We start from the raw sequence: 27238 nt of genomic DNA on the forward strand, positions 1-27238 counted from the left end.
ATTTAAATGGATTATTGATCGTTTTTCTAGTTTTAGTCACTGAATTTGTGAGTTTCAAGTCAATTTTCAGACATTTGTATCCCTATTTATAATAAGGTCAAGGGTCTATCACGACCTACCAATCAAGATTGAATATATAACCTTTTTCGTCTCTGGTTCGTGGTATTATAAGAACTCCCGAGACATCGATGTTTTTGCTTAGGACCTTTTTTGACCAGTAGACTGGAAAACAATCTGGTATAAAAACTAACAATATTTATTATTTTTTATACATAAGCTTGAAGAATATATTTGATGAAGTCAGAAGCCATCATCTACTATATTATGTAAAGGATTAACACTTTTCATGTAGTGTAGTGATTACAAACAAAGCACAGAAAGTTAATGTTTGTAATGTAATCAAATTCCGTTAGATACATATCACTAGATAATTTTGTTTTTGTTTCTAGTAGTAATTTTGAAGATCGGTATTAGATGAAAACGACAATTTAACTGTTGAATTTCCATAACCTCGGTAAATATATCAGCCTGTTTCCTGCAAATGTACTTTCATTTTATTTTTCCACATTAAATTTCCCGAAGGAATCAAAGTCCTAAAATAACTTGCGGATCTTGCATAACCGTTCCAACATTTGCATATACTTCAGTAAACCCAACTTTCCTGTAATAATATTCAATTTCAAAACAACTTAATTCTATGAATAAATTTTCTGCATCAGATAAATCAACGGAAAGATGTAACTACAAACAGGTACCTTAATAGTAAAATCACATAAAATATATTTTATGGTCTTTTCGGTTACAGAAATATGACCAGCATGATATTTCAATTGTACACTCTCCCAAAAAATGGTTTTGTATTTGATTATGTGAAAAATTTTGTGATACAAAACAGGAATTTTCCACTTTTATCCATTCTAATGATTTTCAACAACAGTGACTTTATTTTTTGCAAATATTAGAATAATGTTAGATAAACCGATTAGAAATATTGAGTTATAGCAGGTGAGGCTTGAACCTTTCGATGACAAACTGTTAAGATAGATGACGCACTAGGGGTACTTCGGGTCGTCCGTGATATCCCTAATGTGAAGATACTTATTTTTTTTGACATAGATTGCGCCCGTTCTTCCAATACACCTATATTGAAAAACTTCATTTGAATAATTTTTAAACAGTGAAACACCATTCCTATGGAACCAACTGCAGCTATTTTTGCAGGAGCTTTGATATATCATCAAAAATAAATACATTGCTACGTTCTAATTCAAAGAAAGATACGAAACTTCCCACCCAAAAACAATATCTACAATTGCGGTGATTGAAAATCAATATAAAGGTAAATTTATGAGGGTGCTCATTATGGGTTCAAATAAGGGGTGCTTTTTCACATACACACAAGTTCAAATCATAATATCACAGAAAAAAATATACTTTTGCCCTTATGGGATAGAAAATTTTGTACCATACATATTTAAATATTATTTCGACCATGAGGTCGCATAGAATCCGCAAATTGGAATATCACTTTTCACAAACTTTTTGGTACATATGCCAATAGCTCTTTGAGTAATGATTCATTGAAATATATTTGGTACCTTCAACGTTTAAAATTCACAGTAATATTCTGATCATCAACATATTAAAAAATGTAATAATAATCACTCCAAATTTTGTTTATATACATACCTATTCCATCAAAATTAAGTTTCACTGGAGAACAAACATTTGTAGCGAGATTCAATACCAATTTGAAGTTTTACTTCAGCCTATTCGAGTGATATGGTGGCACATCGATAGTTGTTTGGCTTCAATTTCTTCACAAACTGTATCTTAAAAGTTCTTAAACTGATTTTTTCTCGTGAAATTGTACATTAACCTGAAGAATACAATCCAGTTTCTGCAGTTTCTGTGAATGGTCGCGAATCAATTGATTTAATTTTTTTTCAATGCTTGTTTGAACTACCGCATTGTCGCCGTGGAGAATGTCGTTTTGCGATTGGCTCCACTTCTAGCAAACAAACGTTGGTGTATCATTCAGAATCGATCGTTCTACTTAGAAGTTCTTCGAGCATGAACAACTTTTATTGTATTTGGCTCGTCTTGAAAGACCCATACAGTCGATTGTTGTTATATTAAGTAAATCTTTTTAACAACCACATGTTCATGAAGGGTTAAATGTATACGAGAGGAACTAACAACCAAGTATGTCCACATCTTACAGTTTGACACATGATGATCTTGCGATATCAATTCACGCACAACATCGATAATTTCAGGTACAACAGCTGAATTTGGATGATGATCTTCACATTTTTCATCTTTTAGCAAAGTGCGACCACGATTGAGTTCCGATAACCAATGAAATATGATGATGCTTCATCACCAAAGTTGAAACGAGTTGATTGGCACACTGCTGTTGGTTTAATCCACGTATCTTAAGTCATAGGAAATCATCACGAGAAAATATTCGCGATTTAACTCCATTTTGTTACCAAGATGAATGTTCCAAGTATGTGTGAACAACTCAAATAGCACTCGTATCACAACACGTCCTGAGTGATTTCACTATTAAAAATATCAACCCCCGTATATAGAAGGATCAATTATTTCATATAGATTCATTTGTTAATATTTATTTTATGGTTAATAGTATATATAACCCTTAAAATAACTAGAATCCAAATTCACAATTATAAAAACATTTCAATTTTTTCTGTGATGTCATCCATATTTACTTAGAATTTCAAAAAATCCTAAATAGCATTACCAACAATACCAACTTTTTAAGTCCTGCAAATTTACAAATTACGTGGATCAAATCATGAGCATTCCATTACTAATTAATGAAATATCAAAAATTAGATGTTGGGTAACTTTTCTCTATTCAAATGAGTAGTTTTTGTGATGCCTAATTTCCTTCAGATGAATAAGTGATGAATCACTAACAGAATTTTCATTCATAACTGTAGAAAATGAAATTTTTCTATAACAAATATACTTTGAATGAACATTTTTCGTTCGTTTCGTTTTTTAGAAAAGCATTTCATATTCTACGATAAAGGTAGCTTGAATTTCCAGGAATATCGAATGTATCTAGTATCTCAATGAGTTCTAGAAGCTCGATAAAAAAATCATACAGAAATTATACATTACCAGCAAAAACTTCACTAGGTATCTATTTCAACACGATAATTAGTTTCACCTGTAAGTTTGTCATCTACAGACGATCTTCCAATGGAATGATGGAGAAGATCCTGAAGATAGAAATATAGAAATGAACCAGAGCCAGAAGATGTTGGAATTTCCAAAGCCTCTAGCTTTGATATGATCACTGGCGAAGTTATAAAACAAGTACCAAAAAAGTCAATAGTGAAACGCTTTATTAAGATAGGATATGTTCCTAAGATGTAGAAAGTTGCCGAAATTATCATGATCCTCAAACCTGGAATGGCTCTTCATGACGCTTCATCTATTGCTGCCTGTCATATCAAAGCTCTATGAAAACTGCTTCTCAAGACATTGCAGCAGATAATAGAAGATAGGAAATTGATTCCCACCCATTAATTTGGTTTTAAGGAAAACTAATCGACCATAGATCAAGTCCATAGAATCACGGTTAGTATCGAGAAATCCTTAGAAGAAAAAAAGTTCTGTTCAACTGTCTTCTCAGATGTGCTACCAGCCCTAATATTAATATTCCTTATGTTAATACAGCAAAATATCTGGGTATGACACTCGATGTGAAACTTCGTTGGATAGTCCATATCGAGATGAAACGCGAAGAGCTTGTTATTAAATATTAAACGATGTATTGACTACCAGGATGAAATTCCATGTACTTTTATCCAAGCAAATATTGAGACCAATTTGAAGTTATGGCATAAAACTAAGGGGTTGTGTTAGTAAGAGAAATTATTCAACGATCCCAGAATAGATAATAAGGAACATCATAGATGGGCCTTGGCACTGCTGAAACAGAGACATCTATCGGGATCTTCAGATGAAAACTGAACCCAACGACAACCAAATATCCAGATGCTATGAACATCATCATGTGAACGTCGAGGCAATCCAGATTCTAAACAATACAAACGTGACCAGAAGACTTAAGATGATTAAACCCTTCGAGTAAGTGCAATAATTATTTAGTGAGAAAGCAGAGCATAGTGCAGATAAGTTTAACATGCTGTTGTTTTTGAAAAATTAGTTATTAAGACCCTAGTTTTAAGTTTTCAAATCTTAGTAATTTAAGTTAGAATAATATTGTTCATTGATCTCTTTTTTATTAGATGGTAATGTAACAAAACATTACTCTCTAGGAGTGTTTAATAATAAAAAAGAAACCTGTGAGTTTGTATTGCATTCATTTTATCTTACTTCGAACGATCAGATTTAAACTTTGTACACTCGTCAAAGACTGTCATAGAAAGCATCCCACGTTTATATAATAATGACATTAATTTTCACTTTTCTTTTTGATTGTTGCTGAAAGCGTGTTCTTTAGTATATTTAAAATATAATTTATTTATCTATCTCGTCAAAATAGTAAAGTCTCGATTTTTACGCTGCTACTGTGAACTTTGCAACTATTCCATCTCAAAGAACATGAAAAAACTGCAAATATTTTCCTAATTTCATTCGTTTCAAGGAAGTTTTTCTTAAAGACTTTATTATAAAGATAAGTTTGAATATTTCGCTTTAAAGAAAAATGTCGAGTTTTAATTTTTTAAAATAAGTTATACGAAGTAAGCAATCCGCGAGTCATGGCTATTTACAAGAATCCTTTTCATTCCATCTCACGAATCTTCAACATTGTAAAAACGCCTCTCAATTTATTGGGCGGCTGATTTATTTGTTAAATATTTGAAAGGGTTTCTTTTGAATGTAACTAACACGTTTTCCTGTCGTTAGCACGTTTTGGGGTGAGTTTTGAAAGAGAAAGTTTCATCGGATTTTGTAATTAAGGTTTACAATTCCTAACAGATATATTTAGTAAAGTAAATTAAAAAATATTATAAAATATGATGAAAACAATTCAATTGACTAATAAGAGGTTATTCTTAATAATTATAGATAAATTTCATGTTTAATTATACAAATGGGTGACAATGCTAAGATTAATAGGATATCGAAAAAATCATTACTAAGGAAGTTATTTGTTAGTTACTTATCACACTAATAGTAGATTGTAATCTATCATTGGAATAGGGTACATTTCAAACGTTTACGTTCTCAGGAGGATTAGAATCTTGCACAATTTCAATTTTTAAGAGCTATCCATGAAAAAGAAACTCAAGTGTACATAACTAAAAAGAGTGGTGACATAAAAACATTTAGTCAAGTGATGGCTTTTCTCCGCTTCTTACAATGCTTTATAATAAATGTGCACAAACGGCACTTTTTGTTTCGGTACGGTAACCAAATCAGTTTAGCCGTTGTTTTCATCCGCTTTAGAGTTAATGAGCAACGAAATTTTTGTGATACCTCATTTGAAACTATTAATTATTGAATTAAGGATTGTAAAGTATAAGTTTGTATCACTTACATGTGTTTATGAGTAATTTAAGCTTTTCAAAGATTACCAAGAATATATTTATGATGATTCCAGTCTTCCAGTATAGATCTCCTTTTTTTTCGTAATGGGTATATCGCTTCTTATTCTACGCTTCTTTCTTCATCTTCTAATGTTTTTCCTGACATTCGGCTAAGAATTTTCACTTCTTTGGTCCTCAAACGTTTCGTTTCCGAATTTTCTAGCCTAGTTTCTGATGTCAAATCCAATTGACAAAATGGAAAACATGGATGATCTAATTCGAAATCACCAACTTCGAACAATTTATATCTGGACATGAGTATTTTGCACGCTACTTACAGAGGATGGGCAAAGGTGCAGGATGAGTCCTTGCATAAATTCTTCTATTGTGAACATGGAATATTGTCAGAAAGTAATTAGAATCGTACATCAGCTAATTATGAGAGTACACAGTGATGTGATGAAGATGTTGAGAATAGAGAACCAAAGTGGGATCTTAAATCGAAATAACGTGTTGAGCAGTTTCGGGTTGATCTTTGGGAAGAGAGTTTTTAGTCCAATACTTCGTGCGTAAATGGATTTTATCTTCTAGAAAAAACAACTCGAAGTAATCATCAATTAAATATTCTTGGCGCATACAATTGGCGAGAGAAGATCGGTTATTTAAGTAAAATTTCATAACAACGATGTTAGATGCTTATACCTGTTCCATTAAAAATTATGGAGAAGAAAAAGCAATGGTGTGTTGTTTTAGTTGATAGAAATCCAATACTACCAGTCGTCAACTAGCCATTATCAATTGAAGATATATTTTTTTCTTCTACATAAGAAAATATTGAAAATGGTATTCTTTATCAAGAAAATGTGCTAGATTATTCAATCCATCAAAATAGTGACTGTCGAAAAGTTTTTAGTCAAATTAAGCAGCGTTATTTTTAGCCAGTTTTGTTATGTTAGTCATACCTACCTGTAGAAAACGTAACTTTTTGATCAAAAAGTGTGTTTTACCTGTGCTGTTGAATCATTCACATCCATAAGACTTTTCCTTTAATTTCAACTTTATAATGAATTTTCAATAAGGAAGTATTCTAATCGTTCACCTGTGTTAATTTCGGGTATGAAACCAGTGTATGAACGTGTGATGCTTGTTCCATAGATAAACAATATTTTCGAAGATGTACATATTCCGTAATATCGTCCTGAAAATTACACTATTCAAAGTCGAAGTGAATCTCTAACAAGAGAGATAACGTCACGTATTCCTGCGAATAATGTTTATAGTAGAGAACAGGACTCCTTAATACAATGAGAACAAATTTGAATGTCCGCTTTTATGTTGACTTAGCTTGTAATGTTCTGTTTGAGTTAAGAACCTTCAGTTTTCACAATATTCAACTACACAAACAATGTAAACTGACATTTAGCTAACTTACTTTGTTTTAATTAAGAAGATGTCCTCACACACCGAATTTCATGTAAGAAAATTGGAAATTTATTTTAACTGGAATCAGGTGCCAAACTAAATGTGGCTCCAGAAGGATTATGCATCAGAATTAAATAAATAATATGCATTGAATTCCCATTGAATTATCCAGAGTTTTCACTTTTATAAAAATACTGGATTTATGGTCCCTCAGTTAAGTTGTGAAATTGATTGCCAACCAAACAAACGGATTGTAATATGAGAAAAGCAAGGAGATTTGAATTTCTGTGTTTTTTAAATCAGAACAGAAATATCAATCCATGATTATAACGAAAAGCTTCTTTTTGTAATTTGAAGATAGATTCGAAGAGGATCAAACCAGAAGACCCTCAGAAAGGCAAACCATAGTGAAGATACAATTCGCACAACGAGTAGTAAGTTGTTAAAGCGATAATAAAGCTGTCAGTACAATAGTGGCAGTTGTAGAAGATAGTCGTGTATATTTACGTTTCGTGCATTGTCTGTGTGTATTGAATGAATAGACGTGCTAGTTTTCGCTTTTCGCTTAGGATACATATATAGACCATTGAGGAGCACAGTCAATATACAGACCAAGAAACTTCGAATTTGAGGATCATATTAAGTCATTGTTGTTGAAGTTTTCTCAATGTTTAAACAGAGACCGTTCGCGTCAGACCAAGACTAAAGTAATTGGGATATCTTAAAGATAAACTCCAAAACACCAATTAGAAAACATTGATAAAAGCTAGCAATTATATTGTATCCTCCTCACGATTAAGAAATTGAAGCATAGAGGACAGTTCATATAACGTTAATTTTAATTTTTATAAAACACTGCGTTCTCTTTTTGCTCAGTGGTACTGAATACAGAAACTACGTGATACCTAAACTGGGAGGACATTGAGAAGTTATTACATATTATTGGTGTGATGCACATACACAATTATATTTCGAAATGGGACGCTTTAAATTGTTTTATTCAAACCTTTATCGTTACAACATATCTTCCATAAAATATTTAGTGATATTACAGATAAAAGCAGTGGGAACGAAATGACCAAATCCTGAGTCTGCGAATATATTGTAGATTTCCAGTTAATCTAGGTTCATAGTTCTAATAGAGATGATGGAATATTTTACTGTATGTGAAATATTATGGTGAATGATGCTATTAGCTGTTGCTGTCTTTTTACCTGGAATCGTTTAATTCTCAGAATGCTCGTACAGATTGCTCAAGATCTCAAATCCTTACGTCCAGATTGGCCTCAGTTCGTTTTGTAAACGAGTTTTGATTTGGGTTTCTGCATCACCACATATTTTAATCATTTGATAGATATTACTTAGGGTAGATTAATCAGTTGTGAGTCGTGTATATTTCTATAGTGAGATTTTCATTCATCACATGTATACACAATCAACAAAGACAAATCACTATTGCGTAATAAGGTATCAAAAAGGTGGATAATATACCTAATCCCATAATAGGAGTTCTACAAATTGTGTAAAGACTTATCGGCTTTCTAAAGCCAATTTATTATATACAGTACTCTGTATGGATATTATACAAATTGGAATCTGTGAATTGATATTAATTATAACATATAGCGTGAAATATGATCTTATAATGTGAAAATATGCTAATAACTTAATAGCATAATTCACTATGGATAACGATTAAACAGATATTCATCCCCAGTTCAATCCTCATATGTATAACGACATTGTAGGCATACCATAATGTTTAGTGCCATTCTATGATATTAATGATTAATGGAAAACTGTTAAAATAATTCATCGGCTGAACTAGTTGAGGTCCCTTTTTTTTACTTGGATAATTCCGAAATTAACATATTTCATTCTGGAAAGTAAAAATTTTTCTCTACAATTGAATCTATGGTTGTGGCAGAAATAATCTCGTATGCCGATCGATTATTTTCCGCTAAGATTGCGAGTTTTGATGAATTGTGTCTCACAGAGCATTCAAATAATTTTTAGTTTACTAAAATTAATCTTATAACTTGATGAAATTTTCCAGTAAATAATTGATGAATAAGATCGATATTTTTATTTGGATTTATCGATCTTCATTTTCGAATATCAAATTCGTTATTTTTGAAGTATTCCTCATTGAACTTTCATGTTAAACAGGCTGACTAATGAATGAGGGAAGAAACCTCAATTCGTCCAGGATCATATTCTCTAGATTCAAGTCCAAATCCAGCAGCAGCAGAACTTAAAGAAGCACCAGTTTTGCGTTGACTATAAAAACTTATATCTCTTAGCCGTTTTAGTAGTATCGGGATTGAATTTACAATTTACACAAAACTTGTAGAAAGCAATACCAGAAAGAAAATCAAATTCAGGAAAGTTGCCATTTTTCGCAGGTTTTCTATGTAATCGCCCGAAACTATTTGCCAAGTTTCTTTGCAACTATTTAGAAGACTCTATTTGACTGTAAATTCTGTGAATTTGATTGTCCCAGATAACAGAAACAGATTAATAGATTTGTTGACGGAGATAGAATTCATTAGCTCTGTGATTAAACTCAAAAAAGTGTATCTTGCCAGATCTGCTTCAAGATTTCTTACTTCTCCTATTGACATAATAAAGATTTTAGTGACTGTGAGAATTACAAAATTCCATCTCAGTGTTGAATCAGTTTCGCTTGTGATTCGATCGAATACCATCATTATTTTATAAAAGAAAGTTCAAAATGCTGCAGTTTTCGAAATACGCACATAAATCAAAAACTCGAGAAAAGAGAATATTGGCAAAGTCAAGTTATTCAGCAACTTGTCTAATCTCATTTATCCAACAATACATTAGCTGTTTAATAATGAATAAATAGAACACACTTTCGGATAAATGATAAGATCAGTAGATAATAATTAAATATTTGAAACAAAAAACTGTTGAGGAATTGCATACATGCACACAGTCCTCAAATGCGAGTACTCTTTGTCTTCGTTTCATAAATTTGAATCTGTATAAATTATTAAAGTTCGTTAAGTGATAGTGATGAGTGAATTATATAAATTAGTTGATTGTAGTGTGAGGTATTTAAATAAATTAAAATTGTAAGAGTCAGTGTATATTAATTCACCCCACGAATAGAAATCGTATAAATAGAGAAGAAAAACATTACAGTATGTAACATAATTTGTGATACCTACTTTGCTACTCTATGACTATAATATCCAAACGGAATTATCAAAGAATTTACTTAACTTTATGCTAACTCATTTATATTTATAACAAGGTCTTTAATGGTGTTTTAACTCTTTGATCCTTCGAGTTTGTTTAGTTGCATGTAACTATGCAAATTTATGGTAATCTTGCGTAATTTCTTATTTTCCAGGAGAGGTAGTGAAGATAATGAAAAAGGGGATACAATTAGAAACGGTAGGTGAGTATGTAGCCAAGTTAACACGGAATCTATTCCGATTAAAAAACAAAGGAATTGAGACTTAATATAATATCATTATCCCAGATTATGATTGAGTGATGGAGACATATGTACATACCTATGTCAACCAATCTGTTGGTAATGTTTTTAAATCTTCAATTCAAAATTTCTCCAATACAACTGTTAGAGAAGCTAATGAAAATCAGATCAATATCCATTCTTGATAAAAGCGAAGTGATTCCGAACCACCAATTCAAATTCAAAGCGGAACATGCTACCTTTGTGCAAATACAAGATCAATCATGCAAGATCTGGAAGATAAAAAGTACTGTTCCGGGATATTCCTGTAAATCAAGCGCTAGATTACTCTGGCATTTGATTCTACTTTACAAACTAAGAAAATTCCTCTCCCCAAATTATTTCGTCGTTCCCAATTCCTACTCTGAGGATCGTTATTTCAAGGTCAAGTATCAAAATAAAACATCTAATATTAACGCAACTGTTTCACAAGATTCACAACGTTTATATCAGATGAAACACTTAACATATGCCGATAACTTTGCTTTACTAGCCTAACTTTGAGATCCTCAAACTGCAGACTGACTCATTCAAACAAGAACACATCAATAACAAAGTTGAATGAAAAGCCAAAAATAGAGGATGTTGAGGAATGGAAGCAAACTCATCATTGATAAAAATCTTGCAAGAATCTCTTGTACAGGCGAAGAAAAATAACAGAAAAGGATTGGTTTACTAAAAAGGAAAACCAAGACAGATATAGTGAAGCGAAAGAACTGGCAAAAACAGAATGCCGAGAAAAGACGCATGGAGGAGAAACTGAAAGCAATAGAAGAAAAGAATGTGAACAAAGAAATGAGAAATTTTCACCAAAAGGTTCCACCTCTTGGTGAAGAGCACAAAGTAGAAACTAAAGAGCAGTAAGACACTGTAGAAATAAATATGTCGATAATATACTGGGCGACAGAGAAAACTCTAATATCATGGATCAACAGTCAGCAGAACAGGATGATGGAAGAAATTAGAAGAACCTTCAGACTCAGAGATAAAACGTGAAATAAGGCAAATGAAAATAATTAAATTGGAGCATAAAATGGTATCACAGCAGAGATTTTGAAAATAGGTGAGAGAAAGCTGCAAAAAAGGAACTGCAGATCGATAAGAAATATTTGGGAAGAGGGGCGGTTACCAGATGATTGTAACAACGCTGTAATATGCCCTGTTTATAAGAAAGGTGAGAAAAACTGCTATGAAAACCACAGGGTATAGCACTACTGGATGTGATCTACAAAGTTTGGAACAGGATAATAAGGAACAATAGTATGCCAAAAAGTGACTTACGTTCAATTTGAGAATGATTCCTAGATGTTAATGTACTATTGCTAGCAATAATCGTTGGAAGATATTCGCAATAACTAAGTCACATTGATTATGGATGATGATCACATGATGATATCATGTGATGTCTATGATTCTATAATTTATCAACTTTTACAGGTACCACATGAGGTTGAGGTAAGTTATGAAACTCTGTTAGATGATATTAATGGTGGAGGTCAAATGAGTCAATTATTTGTTTAGGTGAACTGTCTTAACCAAGACAGAATGGCAACTCAGTCATATTTGAAGTTGAAACCCCAGTAGAAAAGACTCTACAGTTTTCAGAAAGCTTACACAGGAAAGTAGTTGTTTTCTCCTCCTATTTTCGAAATATTGAATTTAGAAATTATTTCAGAGGTGACTAGTGGAAATATGAATGAAGTGAATGAGCCTATTTCAAGTTTCAAAATTTTCTAAGGTCTAATTCAACACGACTTTAATTGATTTCCACCCTTTCCATTCAACGTGTGTAAATATTGCCTACGGTTACAAATATGTACAAATGTAGTTACCAGGTAGTGTTGTTTATTTCACTTTGAACCTTGTAGAATCGCAAATATGGTGGATTTTCTAAAAAGAGATTTGGGACGGTCAAATATTAATACTGAGAATTTAGCAGAAGTATGGATGGAATAGATTCTAAGGTCAGCTAAATTGGACGTACAACTTTATTATAACATCAGAGGCAGTAACTTAATTACCTTGATAAAAGTGATTATAGGGTAGTTATAATTTCTAGTTGGACAGAAACTAATGTAATGTGAAACGAATCCCAGAATGGTTATTAACCTCAATAAAGACAACAGCGATACTAAAATTATTATAGAAAATGTGTTATTCATTTCATATCCAAATTTTTATCTGAGTTGTTCTACAAAAATTGATTGCGACAATATATTTAATTTGTAATGTATATATTTACCCTTGCCCCTTTGAAACTCTCCTTTCATTTATTTTCAATCTTTTCTAAAATTGAAGAGTGCCTCTCAAAATATATTAAACTGTTTGATTATTCTCAGAGCTTTCATGCCTGTTTAAAATCGTGTTCTTTATTGAAGTGATTTAGTAATTCTGTTAGTTAACGTAAATAAACAACCAAGTGAATTTAAGTCTTAATTAACCTCATCCCTTTCATTTCTTTACTAACAAAGAAAAGAAAAGCTTTAGGGTTTAGTAAGGGCTTCATCAACAAACCCACCAGCTTTAATAAGGACTTTTTCCACAGAGATCATTGTCGGTTTGTAGGTAGTAAGTCAAGACAGAATATATTGGTAGAAACTTTGATTATTTTGGAATATAAAGAGAGAAATGGATTTATAAGTTGTGTTAGTAATAGAATGAAACAAAGTTCATATTTATTGATAAAGATTAATCAACTGTAAGGAGAAGGTTTAAGTCAGATCAAACAACAACGGTATAATGATATAGATATTATTTACTTGATATTGGAGTTGCATAAATTAATGATATTAACAAAAAAAGGTTGGTAGATACGAAAATGGAAGTTGAGAAACACGCAAAGATTAAAAATTTATTTCATTAAAAAATTGAACAATCCAACAACATGAAGAATAAAGTATAACTAATACTTTCCACGAGGATGATTATTTTTTCATTCATCACATCACCCTTGCTTTACCAGCAAAAAAACATATTAATGTGTGCGTTTAGCATTTCTCTTTTGCGCTTTTATTCCACACTCATTTATTCTATAAATGTTAAACGCTGTCAACGTGTAACATTAAGACTTTTTCCCAAACAAACAGACCGTTAAACGAAAGACCATTATAATTTCCGTAATAGTCCAGTTTATTTATCTGAATTGTGAATATTTGTTGATAAAATAATTCTATTTTATGTATTTGAGATTTAGTTGAGATTCATTTTAGTTGACATTATGTGAACTTATGAACTAAATTAATATTTCCCTGGGAATAAATTTACAGAATATCATCGTAAACATTATAACCAACTTGCTGTTATTCTACTAGGGTAGAACTCCATGAAACATTTCGATATATTATGGTAAACTTACTGGAATCCCATTCATCTACTTCTAAACTATATCGATCATTACCAAAAAAAAGAGTTAATCACGATGGAAGAACAATATAAGCGCAAATGATTTATCTCTTTCCGCTGAATGATTCCTTAATCTACAACCCAGTGGTAGTCAGTACTACAACAAAGTTATTAAGATTATTTTTTTCCCTTAATGTTTCGATATCTGTTACTATTTCAAATCCATGCAGATGGATTGTTTTCAATACCTCAGATAAAAAAGTCATCGAGGAAGATTCTTGTGATCTGAGAGGTCATTTGATAGAAGAAAGAAGTGATAGTATTATTGACTGTAGAGATGAAACGAATAGTACGAGGCCTATTTGTGGTCAAAGTGTTATCCATGAATAATGTCACATGTTTACTGGGGGAAGGGTATCCCCAGAGGCAAGGGGTAGTCAGAAACTTTGTGACATCACATGTTAACATTAAAAATCCATAACGCGAAATTCATATATGAATAAAAAAACTCGAAAGATTTACAAACTTGGTTTATATTTATTAGTAATTTACCATTCTCGATATGAAATTTTCTCTCAATCAACAACAGTTTGCATCTAGTACTGATTGGTATGGGTTTAAATAAATTCTGCTACCTATTGCACAAATTCGTTCTAAAAAACTTGCAGCTAGACGTACCTAATAAATTCTTTGTTTAATGAATGATGACGATTATTTATGAATGAAAAAAACGACATAGACACTAAAGATGTTCCTGATGTTCAAATTCAGTACGAAAATGAAGTGTCTCATTTACCAGACATAGCTAATATAAAGCAGTGAGTCCAAAATCCATGGACACAAAATAAATGAGTTTTGTATCTTCAATTAACATAAATAGTCATTCATTGCTTTCTCATTAGTGGTTTGTTTTTTCCGATATCAAAAATATTGGAATTTATGTTGATTTTTTTAAGGATTATAAAATAAAAAAAATAAAAATAACTGTTTTCTCGTGATTATTTTTTAATATATACATAATCTCGTGATGTGTGATGTTATATCAGGGGAAAGGGTTGGAATATCCTAAAATTCGTGTGTCTCAATTTATGGATGATCCCCAATACACTACCTGGACAAATACCAAAGAATTGGCTTTTATTTGGTCGTATATTGTATCTAAAAAGGTTATTTTTATATTCTTAATTGGTTTATTTAGTAAGTAATATCTAAGAAATACTTTTCCCCAAAACTTTTTATTTTCAAAATTTCTCAAGGTTCGATATTTTAGGTTGAAATTGCGATGTGTAATTTGCATTAGAAAGAACAAATTTCTCACCAACAGAACAAAAATTCATTTCTTTATTTCACCAGATTACAATGATTAGTACCTACATATTCTAAATTTAGAGATGTAGTGTTCAACACCAATAAATTTTTTTTACTGAATAGGTTAATTCCGATATAGATAAGATCGACAAAAACTTCATCTGCTATATTTGCTGTGATATAATAAACTCAAGCTTTTCATAAGTTGATTCTATATTCTTTATTGTTGAAAAAGTCTTCTGTTACCGTTATAAACTCGTTGTTTTTGGCATTTCTCCTGTATCTTAACAGTCAAACGGGTAGTAGCCAGCTAGTATTATTTAATTTCAATAACCTTAATATTTCCATTTATAGTCGCAATGTACAGTTTCAGAATTAAAATGAAGTTAGTGAAGGCAATAGATTGATAGATGACATGGATTTCTGTGTTTCGTGATAAAACTATTTTAATATCGTCAGCCAGTTGACGACTCCGAGGATCAACAAATCAATCTTCCTCGACTTTTCCCATCTCTTAATCATTAAAACTGTTAAAAGTTTGCTCTTTACTGTTCATGACGTAGCTTTCTATTGAAGAAAGCATGTTTTGGTTCCACAAGAGGTTGGAAAACATTTTTCTCAGAAGGGTTGAGATATTCACTTCGCTCTATGAATTTCGCCATTTTTCATCACTCAATTACTTTCTAGTATTTAGATGCTTGTCAACTTCTCAATTCTAATCTTTGGACAAATTTTTATATCAAATCCAATTTTATATAAAATTATGAAAAAAGCATCCCATGATTTCATGTTAACGACATTTTTTCCAAAGGTTTGGAATTTTTGCAGATCTACTGCGCATGAATAAATACTACTAGAGAATGTTGATGCTTAAACTTTCTGTCATACGAAAATGACAAAAGTAGATATTCTGTATCTAGTATAACAGAAATACTATTAAATTAATTTTACCTCTGTTGAATATAAGTGTCAAACAGCTACTATTATTCGTATATATTAGAATTTAAAAGTATACTGATATCAAAAATAAAATTTCTTGAAAACCAAATTAACCCTATAGAATGCAACTTTTATTTTTCATATTAGCTTTTCGAAACTCTCCATAGAAGTTATAGAATGCATTAAAAAGGAAATGAAAATATGTTACTTTTGGAGTTTAATATTTCTTCATATTTAGATAGTCTAGCCCAACTAATATTGATTACCATTAATATATCTATTTCTTTTCCGTTGGTTCATATTTTTCTCTAAATTACAATATATCAGGTTATGACTACATTGCAAGTTAATAAACAGAAAACTGATCCATTTCACACGCCCTCATTTAACAATGTAAAACCAAGGTTATCATAATATATAATCAGATTTTATGAAAATTAGTAATGGTAGATTAGACATAACTTAGTTTATGGTTTAATTATCTTTGTATAGTGTATAAATCAGTTGATTGGAATGTTTGACTAAATTTATGATTACAAATTACAATTCATATTGTGAACGATACTCATTTGACTTCAGGTTCTTTCAAATAATAATGTGATGAGAAACCAATTTATGATAGAATTATGATTTTTTTCTGTTAATATTTCTGATCGTTTTAGTGAGAAAATATTTTTTGTGCCATATTGCAGAACTGAATCATGAAGACATAATTCTTGGCTATTTTCTAGAACTTCCACGTGCTAACAAACGATAAAATAATAACTATATCTTAGAATTCTTCACCTATTTTTCTCAGTATCTCTAAGTATAACATCCTGGCCTATCGAGATTTTTAGCACCCACTCACAACAGAATACGAAACAAAAGAGAATTACAATTGCTGCTAATCCTCAAAACTGTAACATACATTTTTCGCTTATCATAAATCATATATGCATCATAATATGTTCATCAATCACATATATTCATGTGTCTATATGTTCAAATTTCGATGATGAATGTTACGATCGTTCAAATTACTTGACAACAAATTTAAGCATGTGTATATTTGTATTATAAATGGATAATATTTTAGCTTTTTTCCAAACCTAAATAATTTCTACTTGTAGAAAGAAAAGGTGAAATTCCGTAATAGATGCCGAGAATCATATATTCCAATGGCTAAGCGGTAATTTAAAAGTTAACTCTTTTTACCTGTTGGTAAAAGACGGTTTTTTCCATAAAAACCCGAAGCATTGCTAAATATATTCTCATCTACATCTAGTTATTATAATTTCTGAGTACAACATTCGCAATATATTAAAAAGTTAAAAACAGATCCCAAAATACAACATGCAAGGGGTTGTAACGATCATAGATTGAAAATTCTAATGATCCACATACTAATAGCGTTTTTTAACATCATAAACTCTTCAATAAGAAACAAATGCGAAAATGATATAGACGTGTCGCTGTTCGGTTTTTGAATTACCCTTGGTACCAGGAAAGCAATGTTCGTTCTGAATATTCTTCTCCAGAACTGTCACGACCACCGTAAAGCTGATTTCTTGTGCTTTATGAAGAGGAGTTCGACAGAGTGTAATACGACAAGCTTATATATATTTATATATACTGAGAGATGCTGGTGTTGATGGAAATGACCCACGTGTAATAAACAACCAAATTAACATTAAATCCAACGAGGCATTCGACAAGAATTTCTATATTCCGACAAAGATTTTAAATAAACTCATAGTAAAAGGACATCAGTATCAAAGTCAACGGTGAACTAATTAACAGAACTCGCTGCTCCTGACGATACCGCTGTTTTGTGTGATAACCTTCTGGTTCTCCAAAATCTCATGAATTCTTTTAATGCAGAGAGGTATGAAATGGGTCTGAATATAAATGTTGCTTAGGCAAATATAAGATAAATGGACAACGTTAAGAGAGTATCAAATTTTAAATACTCAAAAGACTATTTGGATCCGAATAAGGAAATTAGATGCAGGATTGAATCGGCCTGTGCAACTCTTCAGAGAATAAGATCACTGCTTTTTAACAATAGTGTGAACTCAAAACTGACACAAGGAATGATTAAATGTTTTATTTGGTCTGTGCTGTTGTAAGGAGCTGAAATCTGGACACTTGGGGTTGGTGTAGTAACATTAGAAATGTGGTTACATAGACGAATGCTGAGAATACCACGGATGACTTGGCGAGGAAATGAGGAAATCTTGTATAGAGCACATGCAGATCATAAACTTTTGATATTTAAATGCTGAAAATTGTCATTACTCGGTGAAGTTCTCAGAAAAAATCGTTACAGGATTCTATAACTTATAATGAATGGTAAAATAGAGGGCTAGAGAAGCATAGAAAAAAAATCTAGTTAAGGAACAGCAAACAGTTGCTAAGAGAAGCAGAAAACAAGGAGCAGGTTGTTATTATGATTGCCAACGGCAGAGAGACCTTACAAGGAACAATATAAAGAAGATAAAATAACAGATTGCGATGATCATATTGAATCATTTTTTCATTCACGTCCTAGCAAAAATTACATAACAAAAGCTGAATATTATTGTCTGAGAGTTTGGAATAATGGACGTTCTTGTTAAATATATTTGATAACCTACTTTTTTCCAAAGCATTCGAATGAGCAATCACTATTTAAGTTTCGAATATATCATTGTCTATATATAAATCTTTCTTGCAGCGGCTTGTAGAAATGTTTTGCCGTGCTTTACAGGTTTTGTTATCAGTCATGTAAAGCAATGCTCCTACTTATATGTACACTAATACTCCGTATTTTGCTATGGATAATGAAAAAAAATTTGTTTCGTCAAGTTATAAGTTGCAGCAGGTTCGCGAGGTACGGGGAGGTTTTTTAAGGTGAATATGCTGATTATACGACGTTAGTCCATCTTAGAGTTCAACAGAAATTACTTCACGTTTGTAAATTGATAATTATTGGAGAGACTGCTTAATTGTGAGTTGTAACATTTTTTTTGTGTTTACATAAAGTTTAAAATAATAAAAGTAAACATATTGCTATTCCTTTTGATAGAACTACAGATGTAGATAAGTAACAAATTACACCTTGTTATTGGATAGTCGTTCATAACCATCCAGAAAAATATAAAAACTTCGTAGTTGTAGCCACTCTTAATGTTAAAATATTTCCCAATCGTCACGGACTAGATGATATTTCCAGAGAAGTTAATACCCTTCACGAAATTAAAAAAGAACTAATTGAATTTATGAGTGTTACATTAAATCCCAATGATATCGGCGCTTTATCATTTGGGTTAACTGATTTCATTTTTCATTTGACAATTTCCTAGAAAATTATGCCTCGTGTCGATATAATATTCCAACAATTACAAACACAACAACAAAACAAAAACAGATCAATCCACAACATTTAGAAAATTTGAAAAACCAATACCAAAAATTCTTACCAATAGATAATATAATTAACGATTAGAAATTGCATGTTTCTCATGAGATATCCTCTTTAAAAAACGCCAAATTGACAGTAGCTTTTCAAATGAAAAAATATTGGAAGTTTGAAATATTATTATACTGTAATTACGAATGACATTCTCTTCTATTGGACTCTGGACCTATTTAACGTTGAAAAGTTTGCAGAAAAAATTTACTAAATAAGTTTTTTGTTGAAATATGTTGACATTAGAGGCCGAACGCTGTTTTTCAATTAAAGAATAATAACTTTCTTGAGGAATGCGAAAAAAAGGCTCTTTAAAAAATATTGTTTGCAGACAAACAAGTTCACAATAATGTTGACTGACTGAAAAAAGTGCCGAATGGATTTCAACTGTCGGTTGTATGAAAATTTATTTCAATGTTGAAAATTTTCATAATTTGGTGATTTCTATATAACGATAACGATTATTATTGTGAAATCTAACTAAAAATTGTGATTATTGCTCTTAGCCTATCTCTATGCCGAAGCTACTTTAGCTTAATAATAAGTGAGTTTTTTGACAAATTGTGCTTATTCAGTAATTGAGCCAATTCTCCTGTAGACTAGCAGCTTCCAAGGATAACAAATATACTCGTTTTGAATCTTATTAGATTTTTGACACCATCTTTCAAACACACGAAATGTGATTAGTATTTAAAATAATTCCGAGAATATTTCCATTAATACTAAAAATGACCTCATCTAAAAACATCACTTCAAAATATTTGAATCATTTCTTCATCATTTTGTCAGCAAACACCAGCTCCTATTGAAATGATCATCTGACAACTCTCTTGAATCAACCTCACTTTGCATAGATGGAATATATTACCATGTAAAATTCTCATTACGGAAGTTTGAGAAACATCAAATTTCCTGGAAATTCATCCGAATCTCACGTATGGATCGTTTTATAATATAAGAAAAATATCTAAAGATTACTTTTCACTCGAAACCGATTTTTTACGACCTAATTTGTAGAAATCTTTCACAGAACCAATCTGTTTCAGTTTATATATATATATATATATATATATATATATATATATATATATATATATATATATATATATATATATAAACTAATTTTAAATCTCAATTCATTATTTTCCAAATAAGTGAATACAACTTTATTAGCAGTCAACATCAGTTTTGGTTCTCATTTTTGTTACTCAATAAGTATACGAGGGCTGCTACGTAAGTCTTGAGATGGATACCGCTGAAAGAAAGCTCGTATCGTTCTTAATGGAGAATATTTTGAAAAACAGAGAATCAATATCCAGTTATAAATATTTGTTATTTTTGTGTCTACTAATCCAAGTAGCAATTCGTATTTCAGAATTGTTACTAATGTTACTTACAGTGTTTCCATTTCTCAAAAATCTATCTCCCCTAAGCCCTAATCAAAAACCACTAAAATCCCCGCAAATACTAGAGATTCTTCCTAAAAAAATTTCAATATTTATAATATAAATGTATAAATTTTTTTAAATCAATAATACAATAAAAATGATAGAATACCATTAAACAATCAATGAATAATTTATTCCAGAAACATCATTTTTTGAAATTCTTTTTTCGTGATTATCGAAAACAAGTAACAAATGGTTTTCCTCAAATCTGATACTGATACACCTTTATTTTGTTTGGTTTGAAATGAGGAAAATAAATACTTCAGGTTATAAATATCCAATAAAATGCCCCGATAAATATAAAATCCCTAAAAACATCTCCAAAATGTGATCAATCCGAAATTGAAAATTCCAATATATTATAAACCAGATCTCACAAAAACGGGGATAACACGATATTGGCCACACCCGTTTAGATAAAAATTTACACAAATAATTCAAAAAGTTTTAAGATAATTGATCCGTTCCATATATAATACTCTGGTATAGTCTTGCGAATGTTTAATTTAATTCAGAGAATCGGGATGGAAGAAAATAAGGAATTCGATGTCTCCTGGCGGTCTACTCCAAAGTTCGGTACCGAGACCCCCCGTGATGAAATTAATAAAATCGGGAATTGAAAGTTGTCCTTGAACTAGCCCAATGTCTCATTTTTCTAAAGTCCGTCTCAAACTTAATAAAAATTCGTGGCTCAGCTTTTCTGAAACTTCTCTACATCAATAGGTTAATAAGCTTACAGGGCTAAAAAAATTTAATGTAGTCTGTAAATGTTTAATAAAAATAAAAACCTTTACTGCTTTCAATAACATCATTCGTAACACAGCTATGTTCGAAATAAGTGAATTTTGGTACAAGAAAAAATTTAATTTATAAATTATAAACATTGTCGTACATGAAATTTTTAATTGAACTATTAATTTTTAGTTTCAATTAACTTTTGCTCATAGTAGCCGTTAATAAAATTGCACTATTTTGAAACTAATTAAGAAGAAACACAAAACTGAGGGATAACTGATCAATCTAAAATTAGTTTTATTTTTCTAATTTTTTAAATTAAACACAACGATACATAATTTAGAAATAATTTAGAATTTTTGGAAAGAGTCAAATTTCAGTAATCTGAGCCTAAACTTCAATATATCAAAAAACATGTGTCTGTTATACGAAAATATTCCAGTAATTAAATTTGAGTTTTCTATCATAGGTGTTTTGAACTCACTGAGTCTTAAATCCACTTATAATCTAACTTGAATTCAACAAAAGTTTGTCTAATTAGCAAAACCAAGAGAGCGTATCACGGGACCAATCCATTAAAATCTATACAGCCATTTTCGAATAACCTTAAGTAAGTATGTATGATTATCAAACATCAAATTCTCATTCGTTTACTGGTAAACGGAACAGAAAAGCTAATTAATTCAAATTAATTAAATCAGTAGATGAAGTTGAATTAACTTGTTTATCTCTTTCTCGCAATTTATATTGAATAATTAAGAGCTCTGCTTCCATTTGAGATAATAAAATGGTTATGTACAACTAATACATTTTGGAGAATTGGTTGACGAAACATCAATAATCAATTACTTTTAAAAACAGAAGAATCAACTTTTCATTACTTTCATTATGGCACCTAGATAATAATAGATTTTCACTCATTCAATTTGTTTTATTTATATTTGATTAATATTTGATTAATATATACTTCATTCTTGCTATTATCATTCTTTTTATTCTTTTTGTATTCAATTTAAGATATTCATTTCGTTAATTTCAGTATTTGATTCTAGATTATATTATAGATCATCTTCCGATTTCGATAATATCAAATCATCTGCGCATATCAAATCCGTTATATGTTCTAATTTCATCCTCCAAGTTATTATACTGAATTTTCTCATCTGATCCTTTGTTCTTTTTATTGTTCTATCACTATTGAGAACAGTACTAGGGTTAATACATACTTGTTTGACACCTATTTTAGTGGTAAATTTGCTAGATTCCTTGCTTTTTGCCGGTACCACATTTTTTTATTATTTTTGTAGATACATCGCTCTCATCATTGTTATTGTTTTCAGGTTACATTTGTAGATAGCGCGGTATGAAGTGAATACTGGACAAATTGTAGGATAGAGGAAATTAATATATGGGAAACAAAAAGGAGCATCAGAAGTTATAAGAATTACTAACAACGAAACAAAAAATGAGGTTGTTCATACGAGTCGACATAAAAACAATATAGAAGCAATAAAAAAATATGAATAAAAAAAATGAAAAAAGAATTTTCTTGCATTCTATCACAAAAAAGAACGAAATAACAGACGATATGTCTGAAATAAATGTATTAATCAAATATTTTTCTCGTATTACCAATACATGCTATATATCAAACAGAACGCGAATCGAAAATATATTATGGCGAAGACTAATATAGCTTCAACACGACATCAAATCCTTCACTTGTCAGACAAAGAGAATATGTTAATTCAATAGCGATTATAGATAAGTGAAGACAATATATCAACTTTTTTAAAATAATGTAATCAATAAAAAATACTTATTTGATTAATTACGGAAACTATATAGAATATTATTTTTTATATAACTTGCAAACCCGCGAATGGAATACTATATTTAATCTACGAGGATGGTCCTAGAAGTACCTCCTTTTCCAGCGATGTTCTATGAGTCCGATTCCTTTTTTTTATTAGAATCATCAAGCTCCTTAAAATAGCCATTAACTGCCTATATCACATCTTCTTCCTTGACCAACAAGCCATTTTTAAAGCTTGGGAAAAAAAAAATAATCCGAGAGGGTTAAATAAGGGGAATTGGCTGCATGAGGTACCAACTCAAACTTTAATTCATTAATTTGGCCATTGCAATGAAGGATGTTTTTGTATCTAGTGTATGTATACAGTACATACACTAAAATTGGAACGATACACAAAATATTAGCGTGGCCCCTGCGCAAGGATGACACGCAAAATCTTGAAGCGTTCCACATTTTTTCAACACTCAGTACATTACTTTTCTTAGTAGCAATTCATCAAATACTAGACCATATTTGTACTCCGGCTAAAACTTGTTTATACTCCGATGATCTTGTTAGTAACAGAAATATTCACACGGCTGCAATTATATTACAACAATCCAACCAGTCTCTAGAAGGATGGTAAGAAAACCAAACAAACCTACCCAATTTGACATTATACAAAGAGAATTGAGAATTTGCAGTACGTAAGAGAACACAGATTCCTGAGAATGACTCTGGATCCAAAACTAACGTGGTACAGTCACATTCAACAACTTAAAAAATCCTGCAGGCAAAACATGAACATTCTTAAAGTATTAGCAAATCATAATTACTAACTGTTTATAAAACACAAATTCGAAGCAAGCTAGATTATAGTTCTATAGTGTACTCTTCAGCCAAAGGTTGCCTATTGAAGCAACTGTACATCATACAAAACAATGCATTAAGACTTGTACTTGGAGCTTACAGAACCAGTCTAGTGGAAACCTCTATGTGGAAGCTAATGAACCACCTCTTACAATCAGAAGGTTCTAGGACAATAAACTCCAACGTTTGAACCTAAATTTACTACCAGAAAAGGAAAACATCAGACGACGCGATCAAGTGATACATCGCATCGCATCAGAATAGGACACACCAAGTTAACCCATGGGTACCTCTTGAAGAAAGAGCAACCGAAACTGTGCTTCGACTGCGATGCTTCTTTAACAGTAGAACATATTAGTGTCAAATGTCCGCTCTACCATCAGGAACGACTAGAAAGTGAACTTCCTCGTGAAATGAAAAGTGCGCTGGATTATGTCAACAGTGTTTAAATAATTAAGTTTCTAAAGCTTGTTCAAATTAATATAGTGCTTGATTGTATTGTCAACTTAAATTAGGACTTTACTCATATTGTCCTGCCGCCAATAACCTTTCATGGTTGACGCGGTTTTTTTTTATTGAAGAAAATAAATAATGGATTTGTGAGCTGTTACTTTTTCTTGATTAAACAACTCTTCTAAGCCAAATGCGCTGGAACGTTACAATAAGTTCGCATAATACTAAGCCTTTCAAGTTTTTCTTTTCAAATATCGTCAATGAAAATTATCCCATGTTAATCCCAAAAAACCGACGCCTCGACCTTGCCTGCATATGAAATGGTATTTGCTTTCTTTGGAGCCGGTTTTCCCTTTTAAGTCCATTGTTTTGATTGTTTCCTAGCTCCGGGTGCGAAGTGATAGACCCACATTTCATCCATGGTTATGAAACGATGCATAGATTCTGTGAAACTCAATGAAATATCTTCACGACGCTATTTTTACTGTTTATAACGAAAGAGAGTGAAATCTAGTTCAGCTTCTATATTAGTTGGCATAAGATCTTTGCAACATATTGTATCACTGAAAATGTTCGCTATTTATGGCTGCCAAAGAAATACTGAACAATGTGGCGTCTACAGACATATGCTGTATAAATTGTGTACGTTGTATTTTTCAAGAAAATACCGCCATCTCTAGGTCAGGCCAGGTGCTTCACCTAGAAAAATGCCATTTAACCAGAATTAGCTGGGTTCTCTCCTATAGAATTTTATAGAAAAAAGTTTCTATAAATAGAATAGTTTATATCGATTGGGCATAATGGACTTTATTATTATGATAAATAATATAATGTGTGGAAAAGGGAATTACACTAACAAATTTGCAAGTAGAAGTAGGCAAACTCAGGAAACGCTGGAGACGAAATGAAAAATGATAGTAATAATGATAATGAAGACTGTTATCAAAAAAGGAAACTACGGACAACAGACTAAGATGATACATGCTAGAAATCAAAAAGAAAAGAAGAAGTGAATTCTGTACACGTATTTCTCCAAGAAAATTTTCATATCAGCAAGTTATAACTCCTATTTGGATGTGTGTTGAACACTTTTTGTATTCAACTACAAAAGAAGATGCATAAGTATATATGAAGCGACATTCTACACAAAGAAGAATATTGGTGTAAGTTGGATAATGAGTTTATTAAAAAGGTTTTCATTATTATAAAAAAAAAACCTATCGCAAATTTATACCTTTGCATTTTAGAAACCTTTTCATTCAACAGATTTTATAACTCATAGATTCGTCATTTTTGTAATCAGAAAATTTGTTGAATTATTATCAGCGTGGAGTTTATCAATTCATCGAGGTAGCAAACTTAGATTGTTGCTTTTTTAAATATTTACTCAAAAGAGATCGCTAATACTCATAATAGGAGAAAAATTGATATTTTCGTATAACAAAATATTCAAATTACTCGATAACATATAAATATAATTAGGCCATCTACGTGTATTTTACCTGTATTTGAAAGCAGCGCAACTGCAACCAGCCCAAAAATCCGCCTTATAGACATTATGTCACTCAAAAGAAGCTATCCTCAATTTATTCTGTCACCAAAATAAAACTCACATCACTCACATTTTTTCAAAAACAACGTTCATCTAAAGTCACGTGGCAATGTTTTTACCGAATATATATACCTTCCTAAATGGGATAGTACACCATTCTAACAGTTGCAACAAGAATCGTCATGAATTATTTATGTTTATTGTTTTTCTCTTGAAACGCGGTCAATTTAAATAGTGGAACTGCATAGTTGTAGTCATGCCGTGTTCTGTTAGGGGTGAAATTCTGCACACTGAGCGTCACGCCACCCTGACGGCGGTGAGAACCTACGAAAATATAACGACACAGGCGCAACGCAGACGATCTATACCCAACTTATACTCATCTAATCTTTTTAAATGAAAAATTCTTGAAAAACTCGCTGTATAGGGTCAATTTGTTTCCAGCAATTGTATAATATATTTACGGCTTTTGAACGCTGTATTCTCACTAAGAGAATAAAAATGTTAAATAAGTTGTTTCCATTTCATTTGTCATTGAGACTGGGAACCCAACTACTCGGGAATCTAAATTTAGCGCAATCAAAATATGTATTGCTTAGAAGCGCGGCAAGATTACGTTGATTCTATTTTTTACTTAGATAGAAGCATCATTATGAAACTGATGATACCCGGATGAGATTTTAATTCATCTATGAATTTCTAATATCATAAAACCAGCACTCTAAATAGAAAGTTTGATGATGTTAAAAAATAATTAAAGGTTTTTAATGAGAGATATATCTCCTTCGAACGGGGATGTTGATTAAACAATATTTTGAAAAATATGAGGGAATGATAAATCTTTTTGAGGACTTCTTAAAAATGTAATGGAGATAAAAGAGCGAATTTTTAGAATTGAA

The 27238-nt window shown here is 31.3% G+C and overlaps 1 protein-coding gene, 1 long non-coding RNA gene and 1 other non-coding gene across 4 annotated transcripts in view; 2 read left to right on the top strand and 1 right to left on the bottom strand.

Moving 5' to 3' along the window:
* The window catches only part of LOC130901270 (uncharacterized), a 107719-nt gene extending 94834 nt beyond the window's left edge, over nt 1-12885 (top strand). Inside the window, exon 4 of the long non-coding RNA XR_009060260.1 lies at nt 10339-12885. This is a non-coding gene — a long non-coding RNA (uncharacterized LOC130901270). The remainder of the gene's footprint in view (nt 1-10338) is intronic.
* Nucleotides 1-26836, bottom strand: part of LOC130901269 (lachesin-like) — a 389818-nt gene extending 362982 nt beyond the window's left edge. For both annotated transcript variants that reach the window (XM_057812492.1, XM_057812491.1), the window contains exon 1: nt 26290-26836. In XM_057812492.1, coding sequence (XP_057668475.1) covers nt 26290-26344 — 55 coding nt within the window. In that variant the 5' untranslated portion in view covers nt 26345-26836. The remainder of the gene's footprint in view (nt 1-26289) is intronic.
* On the top strand, nt 23840-23942 carry LOC130902813 (U6 spliceosomal RNA). Its single transcript, XR_009060469.1, has one exon. It is a non-coding gene; the product is annotated as a U6 spliceosomal RNA (small nuclear RNA).
* Nucleotides 26837-27238: the final 402 nt, after the last annotated feature.

This window comes from Diorhabda carinulata, chromosome X (genome assembly GCF_026250575.1).
Source record: "Diorhabda carinulata isolate Delta chromosome X, icDioCari1.1, whole genome shotgun sequence".
Lineage (NCBI taxonomy): Eukaryota > Metazoa > Arthropoda > Insecta > Coleoptera > Chrysomelidae > Diorhabda > Diorhabda carinulata.